Below are 26,226 nucleotides of genomic sequence, written 5' to 3'. Positions count from 1 at the left end.
CAGACAGCCAAGACTTCACCTTGCATACATTTCTACCTCTCTTCAGCAACATAATACAGTGCTCAGAGTAGGGACAAAGAAACCATCTGATGAACCAAACTGTTAGAAAATAGCTAGACACTTAAACCATTCCTATGCTCATTCTTTGTGGGGCATTTTCACAAGAGAGTTACATGGTGCTTGTCACAATCCTTTCACTATCATGCCCAGTACTTTCTGCCCCATTAGTATGACTGATAGGCATTGAAAAGAAGTTCTTCTTACTCTACATGGTTTTTTTTTTTTGTTTGTTTGTTTTTTTGGAGACAGAGCCCCAAACTGTCGTCCTTGGTAGAGTACCGTGGTGTCACAGCTCACGGCAACCTCCAACTCCTGGACTTAAGTGATTCTTGTTCCTCAGCCTCCCAAGTAGCTGGGACCACCACAATGCCCAGCTATTTTTTGGTTGTAGTTGTCATTGTTGTTTGGTGGGCCCGGGCTGGATTCAAATCTGCCAGCTCTAGTGTATGTGCCTGGCACCTTAGTCACTTGAGCTATAGGCACTGAGCCTCTACATGTTTTTTAAAAAGAAAAAGCATTGTAGGAAAAACAAAGATAAGTAGTGGACCTGGAATGGTAGGTAACTCTTTTAAGTTCTCCAACAGAGAGGTTTATTGCCTTTTCAGAACATGAAATGCTCATGAGCTACTAACCCTACTAACTCTCTGACAGAGAGTGACAATTGCAGAAGCTCAAAGCTGCTGAAAATGACATTAATTCTGCCCTTATGTGACACCACAATGGAGAATGAGAAATACCCTTTAATTTGATGCAATTTATACATCAGCCACAGACACATCCTGATGGCACATGTCTTCTCAACTCATTGGCTGTGCCTTGAATCAGTCCAGCATTTAATTCCACTTTTACATACCAATGCTAACATTAAAGCATCCTTCTAAGACTACCCACACCTAACTCCAGCTGCCCATCAAGCAGATCTCTTCAGCAAAGACTAGAAAGAACATCCGTCTCATCTTCTTGCAAGACTTACCTTCTGGCTACGAAAAGCTAGGTTTGGTAAATCTTACTACTCAAACCTGCAAGGCACCCTGGGAACTGATTCAACCCCATAGGGAGAACATTCAACTTGAGGACAGCAGAGACAAGATAACAGAGCCCAGCAATTTCAGTATATTAGATTTAACGAGGAAACCATTACATGACTCTAGGGAAACATTGAGGAAATTAATAATAAGTTTTTAAAGAGATGTGAGCTACCCCAAAAGAACACTAAATATGCACACAGTGTTGTCATTTGTTTGTTTGTTTGTTTTTGAGTCAGACTCTCACTCTGTGGCCCTTGGTATAATGCCATGGCATCATAGCTCACAGCAACCTTAAAATCATGACTTAAGCAATTCTCTTGCTTCTTGACTAGAGCCCCCCGTCACAAAGCCCAGCTATTCTATTTTATTTTTTCTGTACAGACAGAGTCTCACTTTATTGCCCTCGGTAGAGTGCCGTGGCATCACACAGCTCACAGCAACCTCCAACTCCTGGGCTTAGGCGAGTCTCTTGCCTCAGCCTCCCAAGTAGATGCCCAGCTATTTTTTAGAGATAGGATCATGCTCTTGCTCAGGTAGAGTGCTGGGATTAAGGCATGAGCCACCATGCCCAGCCTAGTGTTGTCATTTGTTAAAAGTAAAGTTCAAGAATAGAGGGAACTACTGTGCTTTATTCTATCAAGTGGGCCTTTCATGGGGGGTCATAACAAGAAACACAGCAGAGGGCAATGTTAGCAAAGGCTGAGGAAGGAAGAGTAAGGGCTTCCTAAGCAATGCCCCAACACTATGTATGCCTTGCAATACTATTTAAGAACTAGAATCACCTGTGGCATAGCAATGCCTGAGCACCACTCCCAGAAATTTGGTTTAATTATTCTTTTTTTTTTTTTGCAGTTTTGGCCAAGGCCAGGTTCCAACCCGCTACCCCTGGTATATGGGGCCGGCGCCCTAATCCTTGAGCCACAGGCGCCGCCCTGGTTTAATTACTCTTATTGAGGCTTGAGCATTGGTAGTTTTGTTTTTAAGTTATCTCCAGGTGATTTTAGGGTAATGACATAAACATTTTTTATAAAACACTCGCACAAATATAAAATACATGTAAACAGATAAAAGACAGAGGGAAAAGGGGTAGTTCAAGGATCCATCTTATAAAAGAGAAATGCAAAAAAAAAAACAAAAACAATAACCCAATACATTGTTTAAAAGTCATTTTAGTTTTTATTTCCTGAGAGATTAATTACATACAGGACAAATCAAGCCAGGAATGAAATACTCACCTAAGTATACTGTCTACGTTACAGGTATACTTATGGAAGAATAAAAGCATCCCAAATAATTTCCTAAGTCAGGCCACATTATGACTTTTAAGGTAACTATTGGCTGAAATCATAGGACAGGAAAGGGAAGTCAGACAATATAACTATGTTAATGATTTTCTCTCTCTACTTCTAGAAGAGACAGATAAACAATGCTTTAAGGGAAGAGTTTTCCAGATGGGAAATATTTACACTCATCATTTAAGAAATGAGTGGTATTGACCCCTTTATTATGGAACAAGTAAAAATTCTCCAACGTATGAAAGAGTATGATTACCTTATACAAGTCTTAAGGCAAGCTAAACAACACCTGCATCTACGAGATTTTATTTGGGTTAAATGCCATCACTTTCAACCCTAAGACCAGCCCCCCCATCCAGATCTGTTCTACCACAGCCACAAAGGACACACAAAAAATGTGGTTCTCAATCCTAGCTGCACATCAGGGCTTAAGAGAAGAAGGTGGAGAGAAACGGAAAAGCCATCAAGGTGCTCCCCTCCTCTACCCCCAGAAATTCAGCAGACATGGGGCAAATATGCTGATGAAGAGCTCCCTGGGTTATTTCTGCTGGGCAGCCAAGGGTCCGTAACCCCTGCATTAAAAGCACTGGTGCCTAACATTTTTCCTCTGCATTACTCTGCTGATTGAGCCTTGTTGCTACAGAGTCAGACCCAAAGTAGGCAATAATCACTTCTGTTCCTTTATACACAGATGAGTTACTGCGATTCTGCGGGGCTCTAATTTAGTGGGGTTGAGACACTGATGAGTTCATGGCTTTGTTTCTCATTAGTCTTTTATTGTGTTCCAAGTTGTATGAGCTTTTCATTCCATGATACCAAATTAACACATAAAATACTCAAGCTACTTGCTAAGGAAAATGACTTAAAGAAAAAACTTTATCCATTCAATAGCTGTTTGGTGAATAAAAAAAAAAGATCCTGACCTCCCCACACATACACAGCTAGGTATGTGTCCATTACAAACAAATGCAGCCAGATAAACTGTGAGCAGGACAGATTACAGAACCCCATTTTGCCTTGAACCCTGAAACAACACCTGAGACCTGTCCTTGCAGGCAATGCGAATTTAATCATACAGTATAACCTGAGCACAGACTTAGCAAGTGAAACTCTGCCAGGAAGATGTGTAAATGCTTTGTGCTGCAAAAAGAGAAGGGAGTGAAGGAAACAAGCATTGTACAAAGAGAGTGTTTCCACTAAGCCACTCTATGACCAATCTTTTATCACCATGATGTTAAGACTTGGGCAAAAGATCTGTTATATATTTCCAGAGCAACATCTCAGAGACCATCCTCATCAGCAACTAAATGGTCCAGACAGAGGTGGGTACCTGAGAGTGTCTGGAGTACCTTGGCCTGCAAATTAACCACCATGGCTGGCCCTGGGAATCAGGGGCCCAGGATGCTGAGTCTTATCCACTGATTTGACACATGCCCTAATGTGAGCTATAGTGTCCCTTGGTGGGGGCATTCTGGGTGGATTTATTTCTACTCACTCAGGGGACAAGACCGAAGCTTATTAAAGCTGGTGGTGCCAAGTGGTCCCCGCAGGATGCAGGCCAGGAGAGGGCAGATATCACCAAAGAAATCATCATGGTTGTTCTGGGCCTCAGGAAAGCACCCAGCACTAGAGAGAAGCAAGTTATTAAAAAAGACAATAAAATAAATAAATCAGCCTTCTGGGTCCACATAAATATTTCACTAATCAGTAAAAGAACAGTAAAGGGAATATAGAAAGAATACCTAAACTTAATGAGATTTAGGTAAAATATTAAACTTTCCGAAAGTTACTCAAGTGTAACAAGAGAGTGTGTAAGCTAAAATTACCTTCTCAAATGATCAAGATATGAATGAATTTCTTCTTCAGGACCACAGGGAATGACCCACATAAATGACGCAGTCTCACTGAACCATCACCAGCCCTGAACCCTTTCTCCCCCTTCCTGAAATTGCAAACACATTTCAGCATAAACTCACTGCTCTGCTTCATCAGAACTGAACCAGAGGGAGCAAATGTCGCTTCAAGCTACACACCTGTGCACAAATTAAAATACCTCCACTCACATTTCCTGTGTACCAAACAAAACTAATCCTGCAAGTATCCTTCCAAAGCCCTCTACCGGCTCTTACAGCCAGCTCTCCAGAGCCAGCAAGAAGGTAACAAAGAGAAAGTAAGAAATGGAGGCAGGAAGGTGAGAAGAAAGGAGTGGAAGACCATCTCTTGGGTCCTACAGGGTGATCCCCTATAGCAGTGGTTCTCACCTTCCTAATGTCTCCTAATGCTGCAACCCTTTCATACAGTTCCTCATGTTGTGGTGACCCCCAACTATAAAATTATTTTCGTTGCTACTTCATAACTGTAATTTTGCTACGGTTATGAATTGTAATGTAAATATCTAATATGAAGGATGTATTTTCATCGTTACAAAGGGTCACGACCCACAGGTTGAGAACTGCTGCCCTATAGTAAGCCAGCAATGGGTAACTCAGCTCTTATTCCTCCTCTGGCGTCCTTGCAGCACGTTTATCCCTGCAGCACGTTTATCTGAACAAATGATCCTCTCTGAGGCGAAGGGAGAAAGGGAGGAGAAAGACTCAAGTAAAAAAGCAGCAAATAGATGCAACTTCCATTTGGGGCCCTCTTCCCTCCTGGTAATCCACTTCTCCCAGATAAAGCAGTGATCCTTAAAGAAACAGCTTTCAGCAAGGTCAGAGTAGACTGCCAGTGGGTGAGAGAGAGAAGTAGGAGTAATCAGTGTTCTAGTCCTTGGGATTAGGGGGAAGAGTCTGGCCTAGAAAAAGAACACACAAAAAATAATCAGAGAAAAGAATGCAAATTTGAGTATGTGAACATTACAGAAGATCTGAGAGGGCCTTCTAATTATGCCACACCGATCTTAATCATATAAAGAGTTATAGTAACTTCTAGATTGGATTATTCTATCAAGCCAATAAAGAGTGAGAAGCTCAACTGCTAAGGGACACAGAAAACAGACATCCAGGTCTGCATTTGTCAATGGCCACCTTGTTGCTTTAAGGCACATGTGAGATGCTAGGTTCTACAATTTTTTCCCTAATCCGAAAATAAAAATGCTCCAAAATCCACAGTCTTTTAAGTGTCAACATGATCCTCAAAGGAAATGCTCACTGGAGCATTTCAGATTTTCAGATTGAGATGCAAATGTTGCAAAATAAAAAAAAAAAAGAAATCTGAAATACTTCTGGTTCTAACAACTTCCAATAAGAAATACTGAACCTATAGCACACTCAACATTTTCAGCCTGTACATACTATACCACTTCTTGAGATTAAATAAGACTATGTTGACAGTACTCTGATTTCATGCGCGTAGACAGAATGGCTCCAGGAACCCTCATTTGTCTCATTTCCTTCCAACCGTGAACTGACAGCATCTTCCTCCTCAAGGTAGGGATGTGGTATATCCCTTTACACTAGTACTAATGATTTTAATTATCTACTGGTCACTCATGCTGTTATATTTTAATTAAATATAATTGCTTTACATATACTTAGTTGGGACAGACTGTTATTACCACAATAGGATACCACAATATAAGTGTACTGTGGAAATGTCTGACAAAATAGCACTTGGCCCAAAACAAGTAAATACTGTAGGTTGCATGTATGAGGCTACCATGGAGCTTTGTGTCCCCATTACAGTGTCTCACCATCTCCCAGCCAGAAAAAAGTTGTGATCTCCAGGAGAAGATTTACCCATCTGCTTTACCCTTTATTTCAAAAGCTACAAGTTGAGCTATTGAGGAGAAAGAGAAAACCATTCTGGCAACAAAATACAAAAGGCCTGGAACATAACGTGCTTCTAAATAAAAATACATAAGGAATTAGGTGATTACAGAGTATACTGACAGCAGGACTAAATATCAGCCCCTTTGGGTCATGTATCTGTGGTAGGAATTTCATATACTGCACTTAGCACAACATATCTAAGAGTTATCTCCGATCGGAACAGATTTTCAAAGTTTCCTACTTCGAGCCAAATCTTCATTTCAAGAATGAAGATACAGTCCAAAAAATTGGAAATAATTTATATATCCAAAAACAGTTGGAAACTAGTTAAGTTATAAGTCCTTGTTAAAAACTGCATAACCAGTAACACACTGACAGCCACACTAAAAAAAAAAATGTTTCCCCTTGGGGCCATAGAGTGTTATTAGGTCAAGACAGGTCAAGAGATATGTGAGTTATATATACTTCATGAGGCACTGGGCTCATAACTAGCATAAGTTATATACAACTCACATAGTAGTTAATGTGTCAAAAATTATGCTTTAAGGCCAGGGGAAATGCTTGATTACAAAACATTAATAGAGAAGCTGGTGAAAAGGCCATGAGATAATCAACAATTGTGATTTTGCCTATGAGTGGTAGGATTTAAGAAATTCATATTTTCTTCTTTAACTTTCCCCAAATTTATAAAATCAGTATGTCATACTTATAATCAGGAAATTTTATGGGTAGAGAAACATAAGCCATCTGTCTAACAGTATTAATATATGAAAATATTGAATGAAAGTTAAGTTGATAATGAACTCTCTAGAAGCAGGTCCTCACAGGGCTCAAAAACTTGTACAACAGAGACTAGTACTCAGACTTTATTTAAGAGGGAGAATTTAATCCTTTCATGGGGTTGGCTGACTATTCTAAACAGCGAGATAATTGCCAGGAATACTTCATACAGAAGACGAGACTATTAAAAAGGTCTCACAGTCACTCCCTTTTTTATAGTTAACACCCATTAGAAATATAAATTAGAATTTCTCTTGAAATAAATTAAGTTGCCTCCAAAAATGATTGCAGTAATTATTTTAATTTGTAAAAATACATTGCAATAAGGAAACATGCGTTACAGTAACAAAGACAATCAGCTATAGCTTCTGCTAGATAGCAGAAATCCTGAAGAAAAACAGGAGCCGGAGGAGAAGTCCACACAACACTGCAGGAGGAGGTCACCAACCCACCCAACTGAGTCCAGATGGTACATATGCTTAGAATCCTGGTTCCTCCACTTAACACAGAAGGAAACTTGAGCAAGTTATCAAATCTTCCAAAGCCTCTGCTTCTTCATCTTTCTAACAGCAATGGTTATGGAGATTAAACAAAATACAGTGCATATCGAGCCCCTCACACTCTGCCTGGACCATTACTCAGGGGGCACTTCCTCAGTGTTCAGCAACTTCTTTACTCAAATTCTGTAACTAATCAGAAAACTTCCTCAATACGAAAGAGAATGCCCTTGTTTCATCAAAACATTCTGGTCTGTTTGGCAGCTGGAATTCACATCATGAATTAATAAACCCACAAACTGGCTTTTAAATCATATTTTTGTGTATTTATTTAGCATAAATCAGATAATCAGTCTGATAGACAGCATTTCTCAGCCTGTGAAGCTCAGAGCTGAGTCCTGAAAACAACTGAGCAGACTATTGAAGGCCTTTAAAAAGAAGAAGCTTTCCTCTTCATTAGTCTTAATACAGAGTCATCCCTTAACACTAAGCCTGGACAACGTATTTAAGTGTGCCAATCACTATTGACAAGGTGCTTAAGGATTTTGCTGTGCTATATCCTGAACTGTTACCAGGCTCCTGGCTTCTCCATATGTACCATAAAGCACCTGTATTTTCTTCCAACCATTTGAGAGCTGCTTGCACATGCGGGAGGCAAGCACATTCTTTACTTTGTATCCTTTTCTCTGCCTCACTGAGTCCTGCTAATATAATCGGACACGAGGTGTGACCCCAGATCTAACAAGGCACCACTCCATAAACCTTTTCTCTTTCTAACATGAAGTGAAATTCACCCAGAAACTGTAAATAACAGGCCCCACCTAAACATCAGCTCAAATAGTATGTTATAAGCCCTAAGAAACTCTACTATTCCCTAGAGAACCCCGTTCTCTGAAGCAGATAAATTTCTTCAGGCAGAACTCTCATATCTCCTTTCACTAGAATCCTCAGGAGAAGTTCTAAGCTAAGAGGGACATGTCTGCTTGGCATTGAGACCTGGGGGGGGGGGGGGGGGGAGGGGCGTGACTTATACAGGAAATAGCAGAGATACTACTGTGCCTAAGTCCGGCTCAATAAGGAAAAATGGCATTGCCAGAAAGGAAAATCCGAGAAACAGAGCTTTAGAAAGCCCCCCACTCTTCTGCTGATAAGAGCAACAATCTAAAACAGTGCTTCTCAAGCTGAAGGGAAACAGAAATACCTAGCAATTGTGAAAAACGAACATTCCAATCAGAGATTTTTAACACAAGTAGCTTATGAACTGCATCTTAAGAAAAACTGATCTGGCCTCTCCTCTAAGGGAAGAGCTCAACTGGATTTCATTGAAACAGCCAACAGGGCACACACATGTGCCTCCAAGCTAGGGGCAGGCGTCCTCAAACTGCGGCCTGCAGGCCACATGAAGCAGTGTGAATTGTATTTGTTCCTGTTTTGTTTTTTACTTCAAAATAAGATATGTGCAGTGTGCATAGGAATTTGTTCATAGTTTTGTTTTTTTTTAAACTATAGTCCGGCCCTCCAACGGTCTGAAGGACAGTGAATTGGCCCTCTGTTTAAAAAGTTTGAGGACGCCTGGCTTAGAGGAAAGGAGTGGGAAGAGAAACCACAAAAAGAAGGGCAGTGGCGGTCAGCAGCAGACCCCAAATACACACTGCAACTCTGCTATGCAATCAAAATACATGACATCAAAGAAATCCACTTCATCTTTGTCCTCAGAGCAGTCTTGTGTAAACCCAGAAGGCTTGGGGCTCATTTGTAGCAAATGAGAAGCAATAATGTTGGGAAGCCACATTTGCAGCGACTCTAACAGCTAACAATAAAACAATTTGCCCTTATAGAACTCTGCATCAGGGGATACCTTGGAACTGTACATATGAGCATCATTTCCTTGGCAGGGAACCTTGATAAAAGAGAGATGTACCAAGATCAAACAGCGGCCAGAAATAACAATGAATCCCTACTCCTCCGCTTCAGAACCCCAAGTTGCCTCAGTAGCACCATGATGCTGAAGAATACACAAGTGTGTGGATGGAAGAGTCAAGAACTGCTCCCTTAGGTTTTTAAGTGTCCTGTTGCTTTGAGACTAGTTATCTCAAATACCATGAGGGGCCTTACATGCCTGAAATAGCCATGGCAGAGGGTTATAATTAGTCAATGTGAACTTAAGATAAAAGGAGAAATAAGGAATATAAAACCAATCTCTTCATTCATCATATTAATTATGATCAACACCAAGATGGTCCAGGATAGATGAGGACCAAGCTAGGAGAAGAGACAAATGTAAAGATGGAAATGAAGAGGAAGAAAGTAAAAACATTATCTTGAAGCTGCAACTAAGGCCTGCTTCCTCCCACAGTCACCAAGGAAGTAAACCTTACAATCTCTTCACAGCTGGAGTTTCAAAACTTTCCACCATGGCTCGGTGCCTGTGGCTCAAGCGGCTAAGGCGCCAGTCACCTACACCTGAGCTGGTGGGTTCAAATCCACCCTGGGCCCGCCAAACAACAATGACAACTGCAACAAAAAATAGCCGGGCGTTGTGGCAGGCACCTGTAGTCCCAGCTACTTGGGAGGCAGAGGCCGGAGAATCACTTAAGCCCAGGAGTTGGAGGTTGCGGTGAGCTGTGATGCCGCGACACTCTACCCAGGGAGACAGCTTGAGGCTCTGTCTCAAAAAAAAAAAAAAAACTTCCACCACTAGTTACAGACACCAAGGTTGAAACCTGATATTCCAAACAAGCCAGAATGAAGAAAAATATGCCACACCATGAAGATGCTACACACACTCATCTAAAGCAACTCCCACTGCAATCAATGAGGTGCCTGCTTCAAATCAACACCTATGAGCTATAAATTTAAAGATTTTCCAAATTAAAATAACAATTTAGGTAACTTCTAAGAATGGAATATTGGTCTTCAACTATAGAAATGTAGTTTTCTAGAACATAAAGTTGCACTAAATAAGCAACTTATATGTGGATGCTCAAGAAAACTAGAACAATATAGTTTTGGTTTTGCCCATGCTTTACTTAGGGACTCTCTCTGGCTGAACCCAAAGCAAAATAGCTAAAGGGAAAGAGTCAACTTCAACAATGCTAAGCATTCATTTGCAGGCTCATGTAGCATCCAAAACATAGCACAGAGGATTTAAGAGCAATCCAAGACAAGGGGGATATAGGAACAGCAAAAAGCTATTTCATAAGGTCTGCATTAACAAGTAAGGGAATGAAAAAATTAATGGTCTCATCATTCAAATCCAAGTTTGCAAACTTCCTGTCTACACTCCAGGAGAAAGGGTAGCAGGTAGAAATGGCAGGAACCACAGTGTGGGATGGGGTAGGTTAATTCAAAGAAATCCAGATGCATACTAAATAAAGTAGCAGGAGCACATACCTAAACTATTAGCGTTCAGACACTGTCAGAAATATCTGCAAACCAAAACACAAAAGCAAATATAAACTTTTGATAACCACAGGTGAGGAAGACAAAGTACTTAGAAAAAACAGGTCACAAGTCCACAAATCTACCAGCTGGGGAGAGGGGCACTAGAGCAAAAAGAGAGCATGTTCCCATCTGAGCACATCTGATTATATTCTCAGACAGACAAGACAGAGACATTACACACCATCAGCTTCTGCCCTCAGTTCACTACTTGCTGGGTGACGCGGGTGAGAAATGAAAGGCTATAGGATTTTATTACACTGAATTGCCCATTTGTCAGGTTCCATCTGCATTATCAAGTACCCTGGGACTACTCTGTATCTTTTAGAACTGAGACATATCTCTCCAGCAGAGCACCAATGACTATTCTCCACCTACTGTATTTTATGGATGTCTAATAACAACGAGGGGCCCAAACGCTGTTATAAACTGAAGTGCTTTAGTGGTTTCTCAAATGAGCTTCATTTTCCTAAACACTGATACTACTGAGTCCATGCACTTTCAGAAGAACTTTAACTTGGTATGCAAACAGGAAATGTCCAGGTTGAAAGCACCAGTCACTTCACTGAGAGAAAAAGAATGGGAGGAGGTGAGGGAAGATGGTGAAGCCAAAAAACTTTAAGAGCCGGGCATCACAGAGAAACCTGAGAAGACAAGACAGAGCCTGGCTCAAATGGCTGGGAAGAATCCTGGATGTCTTCCTGAGGAAAACACTCAGCTGTGGTTTATTACACTCCAAAAGGAATAGCAAAGGGCTCAGATAACTTCTGCCCCTTTCTAAGAAATAAATAAAATTCTACTCTGAGTGATATCCATTTTCCTTCTTCTTAAAATACAAACTGCCCTAATAATCCTAGATGTCCCAATGGCCAACACCAGCAAAAGGAGCTACCTGCCAGTTTCACCATGCAGAATACTGTGCACTCACTCACACTCCTTCCACAGAGGAAACGAGGTCCAACAAGAATAGAGCAGGCAGTACAGACTGCACCCCCATCCTCAGAGACCAGGCCTCAGCCCAAAGCCAGAGGGAGCCAGGAGGCTTGGAAGGACAGCCCTGGGCATGCAGCCCAGCAGCAGCCCCTCTGCAGAGCTCCACCTACAGCTTCTGCATGCCAGTCTTTCTAAAACAAGCCCCTCCAGCTGGAGAAGCAGATGCTAAAGGCAGCTAAATATGAATAAGAATGTGGCTTTCTCCTAAGTGCAGCCTACCTTACAAAAGACAAGACCAAGTGAAGAAAGCCTAGCCTCCCTGGTGACTATGAAGAAAATGTCCTAGGAATAGTGGAGGGGTAGAAATAGAAAATCAAGCATTAGTATATTCTGCATGTCTCCCATGCCCAATTATGAATAATGAGCAAAATGGCCAATGAGAATGCAATGAGACATTATATAACGCTTAAGTATCAAGTATGTGCTAGGCAGTTAGCTAGCAATAGATTTTAAGAAATGAAAAATCTACTTGACCCAGAAAATCAAACTGAGTAGGGAAGAAGGAAAAAAACACGAGGTGGGGGAAGTGAAGGAAAAAGTATTTTAAAGCAGAAACAAGAAACTATGGGCATCTATCATGTGAGTTATCCAGAATCAGCAGGACAGCAAAAGCAACCAAATTCTGGAGACACACAAAAAGGAGAAATTTCTTTTTAGCCTAATTACCCAATAAAGTGAAACAAGGATGAAAAGAGATTACATCAAGTGGCCTCTAGCAGAGAAATGGAAAGGTAAGGAGCACAAAGTCTCCAGAATGTCTCCACAGCTAAAGTGAATAGAAATCCTACTGTGAAACAGGAATACTCCACAGAGGCCACCAATATATTACCGAACCAGGGAAAGGCATTTGCAGCCCAAAACAGACAGATATCATAGTAGATGGTGAGATTAAGGACTATAAAATGTGAACAACTCATAAACTGACTGTAGATTTTCAAAGGAAGTCTAAAATGAAAAGTGACATGAAAATATATGGCTAAGCAATAGGCCTGTCATTTGCCAGGGGGGGAAAAAAACAAGCACGTATCCTTCAGCTTTCCCTTCTGGTCTCAGTTCTGAAAAGCCTTTACAAAGAAACACTGGCATGAACTGATGCTGCTTCATCCATAATCCATCATCCAGTCTATCGGCCACCTACACACACACATACACACACACTGGTCAAGACTCGGCATTTGGTTCCTAAAATTATCAAATGGCCGGGAGGAACCCTGGATATCTTCCTGAGGAACACACTGAACTGGTGGTTTACTACACTCTAAAAAGAATAGCAAAGGACTAGGATAACTTCTTTCCCCTCCATGAGAAATAAATAGCCTATGGTGGCTATTTATTACAGGTGGCTCACACCTGTAATCATAACACTCTGGGAGGCTGAGGCAGGTGTAATGCTTGAGCTCAGGAGTTCAAGACCAATCTGAGCAAGTGCAAGCTTCAACTCTAGTAAATATAGAAAAAACTAACCAAGCACTGTTACAGCACCTATAGTCCCAGCTACTCACAAGGCTGAAGCAAGACGATCACTTGTGCCCAAGATTTTGAGGTTGCTGTGAGCTATGACACCACAGCACTCTACCCACGGTGGGAAAGTGAGACTCTATCTCAGATGGACAAAAAAAAAAGAAAAGAAAAGAAATAAACACCTCATACATAAAAATTTCTCAGACCAATAGTGCCTACATAGTACACAAGAAACTTAAATGTTTGGTTTTTGAACTAAACAAAATTTTCCCAGTACAAAGCTAATTAGCTCACCAAGGAATGAAATCTACAGTCCTGGCCTGCAAAAATGAAAAAAGGATGGATGACTGCACTAAACTTGCCTTGAATATAAATATTATGCAAAAATTTTAGAAAGTAATTTATCTAAACACAGTGTAGGTAGCTCTGCAATCAGTAACTCATAAATAGAGAAAGATGAAGGGAAAGCTCTCTAATTGATTTTAAAATTAGTTCCAAGCAAAAGAAATAATCTGACAACCAACAAGGTCAACAACAGTTGAAAAAAAAAAAAAAAAAAAGAATATATATATATATTCCTCAGTAAAAAGCACAGCTAAAAACTTCAATGAATCAAGATATCTGACCTACCGTGAAAGGAAGATATCAGGAAAAGCCTGAATCAGAGTAGAGGTGTTGAAAGAACGTCAATTGGGGACCAATCTTCAAAAGCACTTAAAATCCTGAAATTAACCCCTCTGGTAAACTGAACTCAGTCTGCACTATGCTAATGGAATACATATTATGAGGAAAATCACCTTACAGACAGCAGAAGGGCTAGTCAACCCAATGGCAGCAACCAGATTAAAACTGGAGTGGGGAAGAGGAAGTGCCTAAGAAAACTAACCCACATGTGACCTAGCCAGCAAAACAAGCAATGCAATTAGGAAGCAGGAAAAAACAGGATTACAAAAACTTCTCCAGAGACTGGTTAAAAGGCTCAGAAAGAGGCTATGGAGGAATGCTCACCTCACTAATAAATAGATGAATTCCAGGCAGGGGTTGGAGGGGTCTCCCATTTCCCTTTCTCTCGTCAGAACAAGAGTCCGTCTAGTTGGTAGTGGGTCCAACAGGGTGTATCTCAGCCCCCCACCAAGGGGGCTTCTTCCCATCCCCCCACCAAAATGAGAGGTTAAGGACTGAAAATGAGAGGTCATTCAGAGACATGAACGAAAGGAAGTGGAATCCAGGTTCTGTGTGGGTAACACGGCCTTTACTTGGGTGCAAGCATAAAAGAGGTCAGCAGGTGGGTTACGGCGGGGTGGGAATACAAGAATTGGGGGGGTAGGGACTAGTACACTTATTCATTCCTTCCTGAGCAGGACATTCTTTCCTGGGAGGGAAGGTTCTATTTGGGCAGGTCCCTACATTGGGCCCTATGAACTGGGTCACCCTGTAAAGGCTATCAGAAGCAGTCAGGGAGGTTAAACAGTTTGGGGAGGTGATACACCTACTCAAAAGGAACATATGGAATTAGGTCTTATGCCTTTGATTTAAATATCTATTAAATGCCTACTACATTTACAGCTCTCTGCAAGATTCAGAAAGAGGGGATATGGAACTGAGAAAACTATGTCATTCCTGATCTGAGTGAAGTTTAGATTTCACAATGGAAAACGGGCATGTATATAAATAAATATTAACAAGATGTTATCGAAAAGGGGAAGAAAATGCCTACGGACATCTCTGGCCTAAAGGAGCCTCAAGAACTAAAGCAAGAAAGAGGGTTACCTTAGCATAGCAAATATGTTAAATACTCACAGGACAGTGATATGATAGTGCTGTCAACTCTGGAAACAACAGAGAATTACTGCAGCTCACATGACTGAAAAGAGGCAAGAAATATGAACATACTAGCACCAGGAAGATTTAGATAAACTGAAGGTGTAGAACTCTGTGATAGTCATGATTAAAGGAACTGGGCAGGGAAAGACAGAGAGAGATGGATTGAAAGAGGTAAATGGTTATGGTTCAAGGAAGGATTAGCCTCCAAAACCCATTAGGAGATTGTTAAAATCCCACAAAAATTATTTGAAGGAGATAGGTAATATCATGGGAAAGGGAATACACAACTAAAGAAAATGAAAGAAAATATAATTTGTAATAGAAGAAAGCAAATTACAGAGCAACAAGACAAGGGACATGCTTGTCCTTGTATAAAATTCACTGAGAGCCATCAGCGGAATGTGCATTTTAGGAAACTCTATTATCTACCCAAATTCCAAGACCTCATCACCTGGAGTCATGCTCTAAACCCATCCCTTCTCCAGCTAAGGAACAGGTCACGGTAATGTGTTAAATGGTGGTACCTAGATATCAATCTTAAAGAATCAGACATATACATCTTATAATCTTAAATAGATGAGCTAAGACCCATCCACTGTCTCCTAATAGTAATTTTTTTCAGTCTTCTAACAAAGATTTTTAGAATTCTTCTCAAAAATGCCCAGATCAAACAAATCTAAAACTGATACAGAATGCCTCTGCCAGCCTCTGACATATTCTATGTCTTTTGATCACATTGCTACTTCCCCACATCTCCCCACTGGAGACTGGTAAAATGCTATATCCATTTCAAAGAGCTTCTGCTTTTCTCCAAGGTCCTTAATGCCAAGCTGGAGTTCCTGTCTAATTTGCTATTTACCTTATGCTCCCAGTCACGGTGCAAGATCACAGTCAGTGGGGTTTATTGGTCTACCTACATCTACTTCACTTAGGGACTCTAATCCCTCAGCTTTCTGTTGGTATGCACCTCAGCATCGGCAAAGTCTGCTTGAGGATTTAGAGGGAACAGTCACCTTGCTTTCGGAAATGTAAGCTGGAGGAAATAGGTTGAGAACTGCTTTTAATGGCAAAGCACCCTGGGGCCTGTACAAGGAATGTAGTTATCAGTGCCCCTCCCCCACTATCCTGCATCTGACAAAAAACCTTTTAAGAATCCAGGGGCATCACTAAAAATGTACCTACCTGCAGCTCCTTTCTACCAACTGTCTGTACGAGAAACCAGGTAGATCAGGTCTGGAAGATGAATTCCCAAGACAGCAAGGACATTATGAGATTAGGCAGATTGCAGTTTTAACAAAACTGATCCGTTGGGCGGCGCCTGTGGCTCAGTCTGTAAGGCGCCGGCCCCATATATGGAGGGTGGCGGGTTCAAACCCGGCCCGGCTGAACTGCAACCAAAAAATAGCCGGGCCTTGTGGCAGGCGCCTGTAATCCCAGCTACTCGGGAGGCTGAGGCAAGATAATCACTCAAGCCCAGGAGTTGGAGGTTGCTGTGAGCTGTGTGATGCCATGGCACTCTACCGAGGGCCATAAAGTGAAACTCTTGTCTCTACAAAAAAAAAAACTGATCCATTAATGTCCCGGTCCACATATTTAGAGGTCTCGATGTGAAAGAACCTTTATGTGGTAAATAAATGCACAGGGAGGAGGCTGAAAGACAGGATGGTGTAAATGAATAGAAGTTGACAGCAGTGGGACTACCAGCTGAGGGGAAGGACTCCAGGTCTCCACCTTTGGGTTTCCACATTTTTCTGGAATACAAAACTGCAGGGCTTGGGCCAGAGGATGAAGGGATGGAGGAGGTGTGGGTCTAGAAGCAGAAAAACAGAGACAGAAAACAGCTTGGAGAAACAGACAAGCCAAGGAAAGGAGATTGATGAAAAGACCCTGCAACTGAAAGCAAATTTTATACACATAACTCCTGGGGGTTGGATAATTTATGTACCCGTTTTCAAGGTAAATTTCAACTCTGGTTCTCTTACTCAACTACAATAGCACTGCCAGAGCAGACAGCATGGGGGAATAAGTCAGCCCCTTCATCAGATGCCTGGGGGCTGTTTCCTTTGTCATTAACACTCCAAGTGTAACACAAAGCCCACAGCAGCCCTGGGCAATAGAGCAATAGGCTTTCCAGTTTCAGATCAAAGCCTACCGCTCTCTAGGAAGTCCAGAGATTGCACAATGTGTTACCTCCTTTAAGGCAGCTGCTCCGGAAACCCATAGCCTTTCTCCAAGACTTAGCACTTATTTCTTTATGGCAAACAACTGGATAAAACAAACTGCAGCTTTACAGAAACCCAGACACATGGTCAGGTTCACAAGAACATCACATGTCAGTTTTCTAAACTGGCTCAGCCTACAGAAGGTAAAGTCTCTTAAGAATTGACCCTGGATTAATACAGAAGAACAGTACTGCAAAAACACAATTAACATCAGACACATCCAATGTGAATCCTCCTGAGAAATATTGCACACCTCTGCTTTTAACTCTCCCTGTTCAATAAGACATAGTGGAAGAAAAAGCACCAGGGAATCCCATTGTGGCCGTAACTACACAAGTGCAAAGACTGGTCAACAGGCATCTCCTCCGGGTCTGGGGTTTCTACTTTCCTTTACTACATACCAACTCTTGTTGCTGACAAGAGCAACAAGCTCTAACCAAAATTCAGGCTACCCATAAATATTGGAAAGTCTTGGGTGAAAATAATTCCTCTAATCACAGTGTTTTGTCCAACCAAGCACTTCCTGTGGCTCCAATTAGAAAGTGCCCAAAAAAGCAGAGCGAAAGTGTTAGCCAAGGACAAAACCTCAACTTCCTGTATAAATTAAGAGAAATGAACATGTCTCTGTGTATGGACACAGAGCCTAAGGACAGTGATTCCTTGAAATCTGCCCTTAGAGAATCCAATTTGCCCTATTATTCCCCAAGTTTATAGCTATCTCAGAGGAAAAGAAACAAAAGAACTCCAAGCTTTCTTGAAGCTAAAGTCCCATTGGATCCTCATCAAAAAGCTTACAGGGCTCACTGCCCCATGGTTGGGAATCACTGCCTGCTCTCTGGCAACAGACTTCCCTCTTCACCTACTCTTCCAGTTCCTTAATATGTATCCTCTTCTTTGTTCTTTGGTTTAGAAAAGAATCCAATACTATAAGCTTTCAGGGTATCTTCTTCTCCATTTCAAAGCCACAGGTCTGCAGAAAGAGGCCTCCAGAATTAGAGAAGTAATTGGAGAGTAGGTAATATCCTGAGCCTTTCTTTCCAGGTTCCCCACAGTCCACAATCATCCATCACATACCTTCATCTCTAAACAATCCCCAGTACTCTGTGTTTCTGCAACTGCAAGACCACCCAATTCCTAAAACACACCCTTGATGTTTTCCTTGCGGATTCTACCAGCCCTATTCTAACTAGGGCAGGCACACATTCTTGTGCAAGCTGTGCCTTGCAGAAGGGCACCTGACCAAGAGGACAAAGGAAGAATAAGAGCTGAAATTCAGCCTTCATTCTACTTGCCAAGCCATGTTCCCTGACACACTGCCTAGAGAAAGGAGCACCCTTCTCTAAATTTGCACAAAGGCACCACAGGGGCTAACAGAGGTCCTGCCCCCAACCAAAAAAAAAAAAAAAAAAAAAAAATATATATATATATACACACACACAAACACATATATATTTTTAAATACTTTACTGACTCACCTTGTAACTACAAGAGTAGTTGGTATGTAGTAAAGGAAGTTGAAATCCAAGACTCTGAAGGATTTACACACGTTGCTCAATCTTTACACACACAGTTATAGCCACGCAGGGATGCCCAGGTAATTTTTATTTTTACACCCATGATGTAAATCTGTGTGAACTTTGAAATAAGCATAGAACAAAATCCTGCGCTCTTTTTGTAAGAGTTCTGCAGGTCTCTAAGTAGAAAAGCAAGTACCCTGACTCATCCAGTATAAAGACATACTACTGGCTCAACATCCACCATTCTCATTCATCACACCATTCTCCCCTAGTCCTTGGTCAGCTGAGGCTTACCAAAAGAAATACTGGAATTCCTGGCTATAATCAATTTTTATCTAGCATACTCTTCTCATAAATGCAAATTATTTTCACATCTTGTAAATTCAAACCACCAAAACAAAGTGCTTAAATCTAAGCATCCCATTCCCCAGTTTAAAATTCCTCAAAATAAAACCTAAAAAGCATAGTATATGTCTTCAACACGTGTGCCCCCCCCACCCCCGCCTAATTCTCAAACCTATTTCTTATCCTAACATTTAACTATCCTCTATTCTTTTTTTTTTTTTTTTTTTGGAGACAGAGCCTCAAGCTGTCACCCTGGGTAGAGTGCATCACAGCTCACAGCAACCTCCAACTCCTGGGCTCAAACGATTCTCCTGCCTCAGCCTTCCAAGTAGCTGAGACTACAGGCACCCGCCACAATGCCCAGCTATTTTTTGGTTGCAGCCGTCAATGTTCTTTGGTGGGCCCGGACTGGATTTGAACCTGCCAGGCTCAGGATGTATGTGGCTTACGCCTTAGCCACTTGAGCCACAGGCGCCGAGACAATTCTAATCATACAAAATCACTTCCAGTTCTTCATATGCCCCACCTTCTCTCTCCCTTCATGATTTTCTTGAGATATTCATAGGGCAAGTGTGATCTATCCCTGTCATAACACTCATGAACCATCCACGGTGGTCATCCATTCTCTATTCCCCAAAACTCACCCCTAATTCTTGTCACTGCTGTTTTTCATGTCAGAAATGTCTTTCTCTCACTTTTAATCTCACTAACTCTTAATTGACCTTTGGGCCTTAAATGTCACTTCCTCAAAGAAGCCTTCCCAAATTACACACTCCCCTAAATTCTAAAGTTTTCTTTCGTAGCACTTGGCATACATGAAATTGCCTGTGTATTTCTGCTACTAGACTTTAAAATCCCCCAAGAGCTGAGACAGGGCAGTATCTTTTCATTCCCTGCTGCATCCTCAGCATAGGACCTGGTGCAAAGTAGGCACCCAATAAATATTATCAACGATGACTGCCCCATTCATTTGAATCCCTAGAGCTACACTGTCCGTAACAGTAGCCACTTAACTCTTGTGGCTGTTGAGTCCTTTAAAATATGCTAGAATGAATGACGATGTGGTGCCAGTGTAAAGTACACACAAGATTTCAAAGACTTATAAGAAGAGGAGAAGATCTCAATTTTTTTTTATTAAATCATAGCTGTGTGTATTATTAATTTTTATATTCTTTAAATGCTGACATAATTTGGATATAAGTCAAACTAAAATTATTAAAATCAATGTTTCTCTTTTGTTTTTTTTTTTTTTTTTGTAGAGACAGAGTCTCACTGTACCGCCCTCGGGTAGAGTGCCGTGGCGTCACACGGCTCACAGCAACCTCCAACTCCTGGGCTTACGCGATTCTCTTGCCTCAGCCTCCCGAGCAGCTGGGACTACAGGCGCCCACCACAACGCCCGGCTATTTTTTTGTTGCAGTTTGGCCGGGCTGGGTCTGAACCCGCCACCCTCGGCATATGGGGCCGGCGCCCTACTCACTGAGCCACAGGCGCCGCCCTCTCTTTTGTTTTTTAATATAGCTATTTGAAAACTTAAAATAACAAATACAGCTTACCTATATGATGCACATTACTAACCTACTACATAGCGCTGGCCTAGAGAGCCCTTCCTCCCATTTGTTAATAACTTTTTGTTCTGAACATTTAAGATGTACCAAAATTGGCTTCTCTTCAGGATATTCTCCACCATTATACTCAAGGCACATTATATTACTTCTTATGTGGCTCCTTAGTAAACTCTTCTAAAGTAATTTAATGAACAAATAATGGAAATCATTCCTGATTTCCCTCACAAGCCATATGTTGTAGACTGTTACAGCTAAGCCTTATTTAGAACTTACTTAAAATGGAGTAGGATCTCAAGAGTGAACAGCAAAGAAGAAAAAGGTAACATGCCATGGTAAGACAACAAATTTTATAATCAGGATCTGGCCTAAACCAGGAAATATATTTCAACAATTTCCCATCAGCCATTATACAAAGGGAAATGCATCTTTTACCCCCTGAGGAGTTCCAAAGGATCCTGGAAAAACTAAAAATACTCAGTACTAGGATAGCTCTTACTGCAGAAAATCTGCTTTCATCCTACCTAAGCTGTAACACACACTCCCCCTAAAAACTGCTTGAAATTCAGCTACATAATCTGTATTAACATAATGCTTTGGCTGGTGATGCAGCCACAAAAATTAACGTTCAAGAATTTCAAAGCTGTGGTTGCTGTGGGAACCTTAATTCCAACTGTATGGCACAGATGCATAAGTGTGGAGTACCTCCGATACTGATAAAATTGGAGATATGTATTTACTCTGTGCAATGAGGCAGAGCTACTGTTACTGAGAGAACCTCATTTTGGCATTTCTAGGCTTTCATGCATTTAAATTCTCAACCCCACCACAATATTGTTTGCTGCATTAAACTGCCTCCTCTATGGGGGAAAAAGGGAGAGAATGAACTGATTGGTCAAACATTCAAATCACTCATCCAGTATGTGTTTTTTATACATGATCTGATTCAAAAGACAATCATGATATTTTTATTTTACTCTTATGGGCTGTCTATAAACTCTCACACAAATGAAAACAGTACATGAATTTCAACTTGTGAATCCACTAAGACATGTAAGACGTGCAAAACATCACAAAAGCAAATTTCACATCTTCAGAACTATAAAAGGAATAAATTTAAAAGGTACATAAGCCTGGTGCAATGGTACACACCTATAGTCTCAGCTATTTGGAAGGCTATGGCTGGAGGATCTTTTGAATCCCCAAGTTCAAGAAGGGTTCAAAGTGCTCTGATTATAACTGTGATAGCTACTACACTTCAACTTGGGCAACAAAGCAAAACATCTCTTTAAAAAGGTAGATAGTAGGGCGGTGCCTGTGGCTCAGTCGGTAAGGCGCTGGCCCCATATACCGAGGGTGGCGGGTTCAAACCCAGCCCTGGCTGAACTGCAACCAAAAAATAGCCGGGCGTTGTGGTGGGCACCTGTAGTCCCAGCTACTTGGGAGGCTGAGGCAACGGAATAGCTTAAGCCCAGGAGTTGGAGGTTGCTGTGAGCTGTGTGAGGTCACGGCATTCTACTGAGGGCCATAGAGTGAGACTCTGTCTCTACAAAAAAAAAAAAAAAAGGTAGATAGTATACAGAACTAACTGCAACCACAATATTTCAATTTCTGAAAACTGTTCAGTCACTTCCCAATGGCTCTCACTGAGGACCAAGTCCCGTAACTAGTCAAGGCTGTTACACATGTTATCAGAAGGCAAAAAAGGAGTCGGAAGATGTTTGTAAAATAAGAGATAACCAAACCCCCAAAGTGTGCAACCTCAATTCCTGTCCCCAATTTCTCACAATTCATAAAGATAGAAAGAAAACCACAACAGTCAACATTTCAAACAAAGAAAACCTCTGCTCCCCAGGAGTTTGAGGTTGCCGTGAGCTGTGACACCACGGCACCCTACCAAGGGTGACATAGTAAGATTCTGCCACCAAAAAAAAAAAAAAAACCTCTGCTCATCTGCAAGCTGAATACCAACTCCTGGAGTTTGTAGGCAAAGCATAATTTCTCAAAATTGATACACCCAAGTCAGATACTGAACTATTCTACCATAAAACTAGAGACACCATACAACAGTATAACTAATATTTATAGTTACTACCTACAAAAAGATGAGCAGGTGACCCATTTAATATATACATCAAGATTCTTTTCTTCCTAGAGCAAAAACATAAGAAATATCAAAATGACCAGCAGAAACAGGCCCTATTACCATGCATGTTGAGACACAAGACTTTCTTTCTTGTGTTATTCACCAAGAAATAAACTAAACAAACTACACTAAACAAAACTCACCTACCATCTCAAGTATCACAACCCTAACAGCTCTTGAGCCCCCTAGGAAGAAGTGCCAATTCTGCCCATCTGAAATGGAGCAGAGCAGTGAGTGTGGTTCACAAGACATTGTGACCTGCCCAATGGTAGCCAGGCAACAACTATTAGAGAAGAATATCACAGAGATTTGAAATATTTCTTCTTTTGTATTCTCACATATACAGACATAGCATTGTATGGAGCATATTTAATTAACTTCCCCCAGCTCCTTCTCTTTAGTTCCCTGTGCTCACCTGAGTGTTCTCCCCTTCCAGTCTTGGTGGTCGGATGCTAGACAGGTGGATCGTCTTATAGTCTCCGGAGTTCAGCTTCACAACAATGGCATCAGCATTCAGAACTTGCATCACCTGTGAGCAAGAAGGCAAAAATGCTTAAACCTGCTTTGATGTCCCTCAACACAAGTCAAAGAACAGGGTGTAGCAGTCATATGTAAAAGTGAAATCAACAGCCATTTGAGGAAAATGAATAATATCCTTCATGATATAACAATGTTAGCAGAAAAATCAAAGGCAAGTGAAGGACAAAAGGAATTGTCATCTCAGCACAGGAAAGGAGATGCTCAGCTATAAATCTCACAGGCAGGATCATTAAATTACTAAAATATTACATCAGGTACTCTGAAAGCCACCTTATTCAGAGTACTACTATGGACATCTTTGCTTTACAACCCCAAATCAGTAACACTGGGCCCCATTTTCCACTAAAAAGATTAAATTCCAGTCTGGAGTGACTTACAAGGATATGTATTTGAAGAGCAAAAGCACAAATATTACTCTATGAAAGTTATTGGAACACTCCACCAACGTGTACAGAATGAAACTCATTTCAAACCAGGATAGAACCATGCCAGGGTTATAACTAGAATCATAATGCAGCCAGAAGTCTACGATTCATCCAATTACATTCAGAGTCTGTTGTTTTAAGACTGTTTGGATTTTTTTTTTTAATAACACTTTGCTACAAGGTAGCTGCTGACTAAAAAACACTGTCACCATCCACTTCCTCTCCAGAATCAAAAATCAAACCTTTTAGGTGCTATAAGACTGAATAAACTTATAGGGTCAGCTGACACAGTAAGGGTAGACTGGCAAAATTTCCTTATTTTATGCTTGAAACAAAAGGTGCCCCACTCTCCTTTGCCATCATGGATGTCACACTGATAAGTATCTTGAAGCCTCAATAGAGGGTGACCATAAAGTTCATATGCAATTTTAAACTGCACACTATTTTAAACTGCACACAAACTTTATGGCCACCCTATATTTCTTAAAGGGTCTCAGATCTTTTAGCACAGAATATAGTCATTTACTTGCATCCTCCTCCAAAACCAGCAATTCTTTGTCTTTTCTAAAGAACTAGCCAATCACATACCAAAAAGACTAAGAAAGACAAAAATCAAAAACAAGTGAGAAATTATACACAACAGGAAACAGCAGAAGCCAAGTGCCATCAAATAGAATGAACAAAAAATGAAAGATGACAGTTGGAATCAAGCTGTAATTCCATGGAAGGCTGACTATGGCTGGTGAATGGGAAGGTATCTCTGGGTTTTACCATTGCAAATGATGGAAACAGGGTGGAGATGCACAGCCTAGATCAGAAAAGTAATGAAAGGTCTGAGAAAGAATTGAGTAAATCAAGAGAGAGGAAACTTTTAACTAAATGTTAAGATTGACTTATAACAAAGAAGAAAGCATAAGCATAAGACAGTCTCAAATTACCAGCCAATAGCTAGCTTCCTTTAACTTTTTGACAGATCCGATAATCTGTCAGATTCTACTAAACCATAATTAAAACCCAGATAGTTAGAACCCAAAATTCATCTGGCCAGAAAAGCCTAAAGATAGGCATAATGCGTAATAACACCAAAGCCAGGGCTGGTTACCTGTATAGGTGGCACCAAAGGGTATACATACAGGATCCTGCAAATCAAAGAGCCTCTTAATACCAACCAGCCCAATTACAAAAACATGTCATGAATTTACAACTTAAAAACTGCCTAGAAAGTATAACCAAAAATACAGATTCAGTAACTGAAAGGACAAAAAGAGTACATGGTATTCCTGTTACCTACCATCTAGACACATTAATGCCAGGTAAAAATGCACATAGTAATAGAATTACCAGTAGTGGTATAGACAATTGACCAAAACAGAACCCAGCTAATCGCTTACCTATCATTCAAAATTCTGCATTTGGGTGAAGAAAAAAGTATTACAAAATGGATAAAAGAATACGAAGGTGAGGGGGTGAGGTTTCCATGATATGCGCTATCCTGCTACTCTAACCTCAAACAAAAGAGGAGGAAAATATCCCACTAAGCCATACCAAGCAAAACAGCTAACATAACAAATCAATACAGCTCCTCCCTCAAAAAGATACCCAAAGGAAAAGAGAGTAATCAGCAAGCATCTTAAATGTACATGCCTCACAGTATTTCCAAAATCTATATGCAAGACAAGACCTATACCTTCTCTCAAACCAAAACTAACTTGTATTAAATTGTCAAAGGCCAAAGACGTAGGGAAATTCCTACAATCGAGACATGAGAAATACTTGACATTCTCTGTACCCTAGTCATGCTAGAAGTATAGTGCTTCATCCCCGATTACAAAACTTGAAGATCTAAGCAGACCCAGTGACAAGTTACTGGTATTCATCACTCCTTATAATACATTATCAGCAGCAGCAGCAAATGGATTCTTAGAGCTGTAAATTTTAGGCCCCAGCCGCAGACTCTCTGCTCAGCAGCTCCCTGATTAGAAACCTCCTCTTCAGGAACTGTGCACACTGCCGCTGCCACTAAGTGAGGTTCAGCATTCTGGTGAAGTGGGGGAGGTGAGGGTATGTGTGCGTGTCTGTGTGTGCGTAAGTGAGGTTTATGCTTTTTTATTCCACTGTAAATTGTGCCATTACTGCCCAGAGAACAAGCAGCTCCTGAGCAGAGACACGGAATATGCAATAAAATACTGGTTATAGTCACATACTATGCAATAAGTAAAATGCAGAGTAGATTACTACCCAAAGCCTGCTCATCAGCACTGTTAGGGACCACATTCTAACAGTGGCATTTCTCACAGTGCTTTTCAACAGGATAACTGAA

The 26,226-nt window shown here is 41.0% G+C and overlaps 1 protein-coding gene across 1 annotated transcript in view; it reads right to left on the bottom strand.

The window, feature by feature from the left end:
* Window positions 1-26,226, bottom strand: part of SND1 (staphylococcal nuclease and tudor domain containing 1) — a 486,203-nt gene that overhangs the window by 385,994 nt on the left and 73,983 nt on the right. Inside the window, exon 10 of the mRNA XM_053553506.1 lies at window positions 23,357-23,470. Within this exon, the coding sequence (XP_053409481.1) occupies window positions 23,357-23,470 (114 nt within the window). The remainder of the gene's footprint in view (window positions 1-23,356; window positions 23,471-26,226) is intronic.

Source organism: Nycticebus coucang, chromosome 11 (genome assembly GCF_027406575.1).
Source record: "Nycticebus coucang isolate mNycCou1 chromosome 11, mNycCou1.pri, whole genome shotgun sequence".
Classification (NCBI taxonomy): Eukaryota; Metazoa; Chordata; class Mammalia; order Primates; family Lorisidae; genus Nycticebus; species Nycticebus coucang.
The sequence above is the reverse complement of the archived record's forward strand: the minus strand, read 5'-3'. Positions and strand labels throughout refer to the sequence as shown.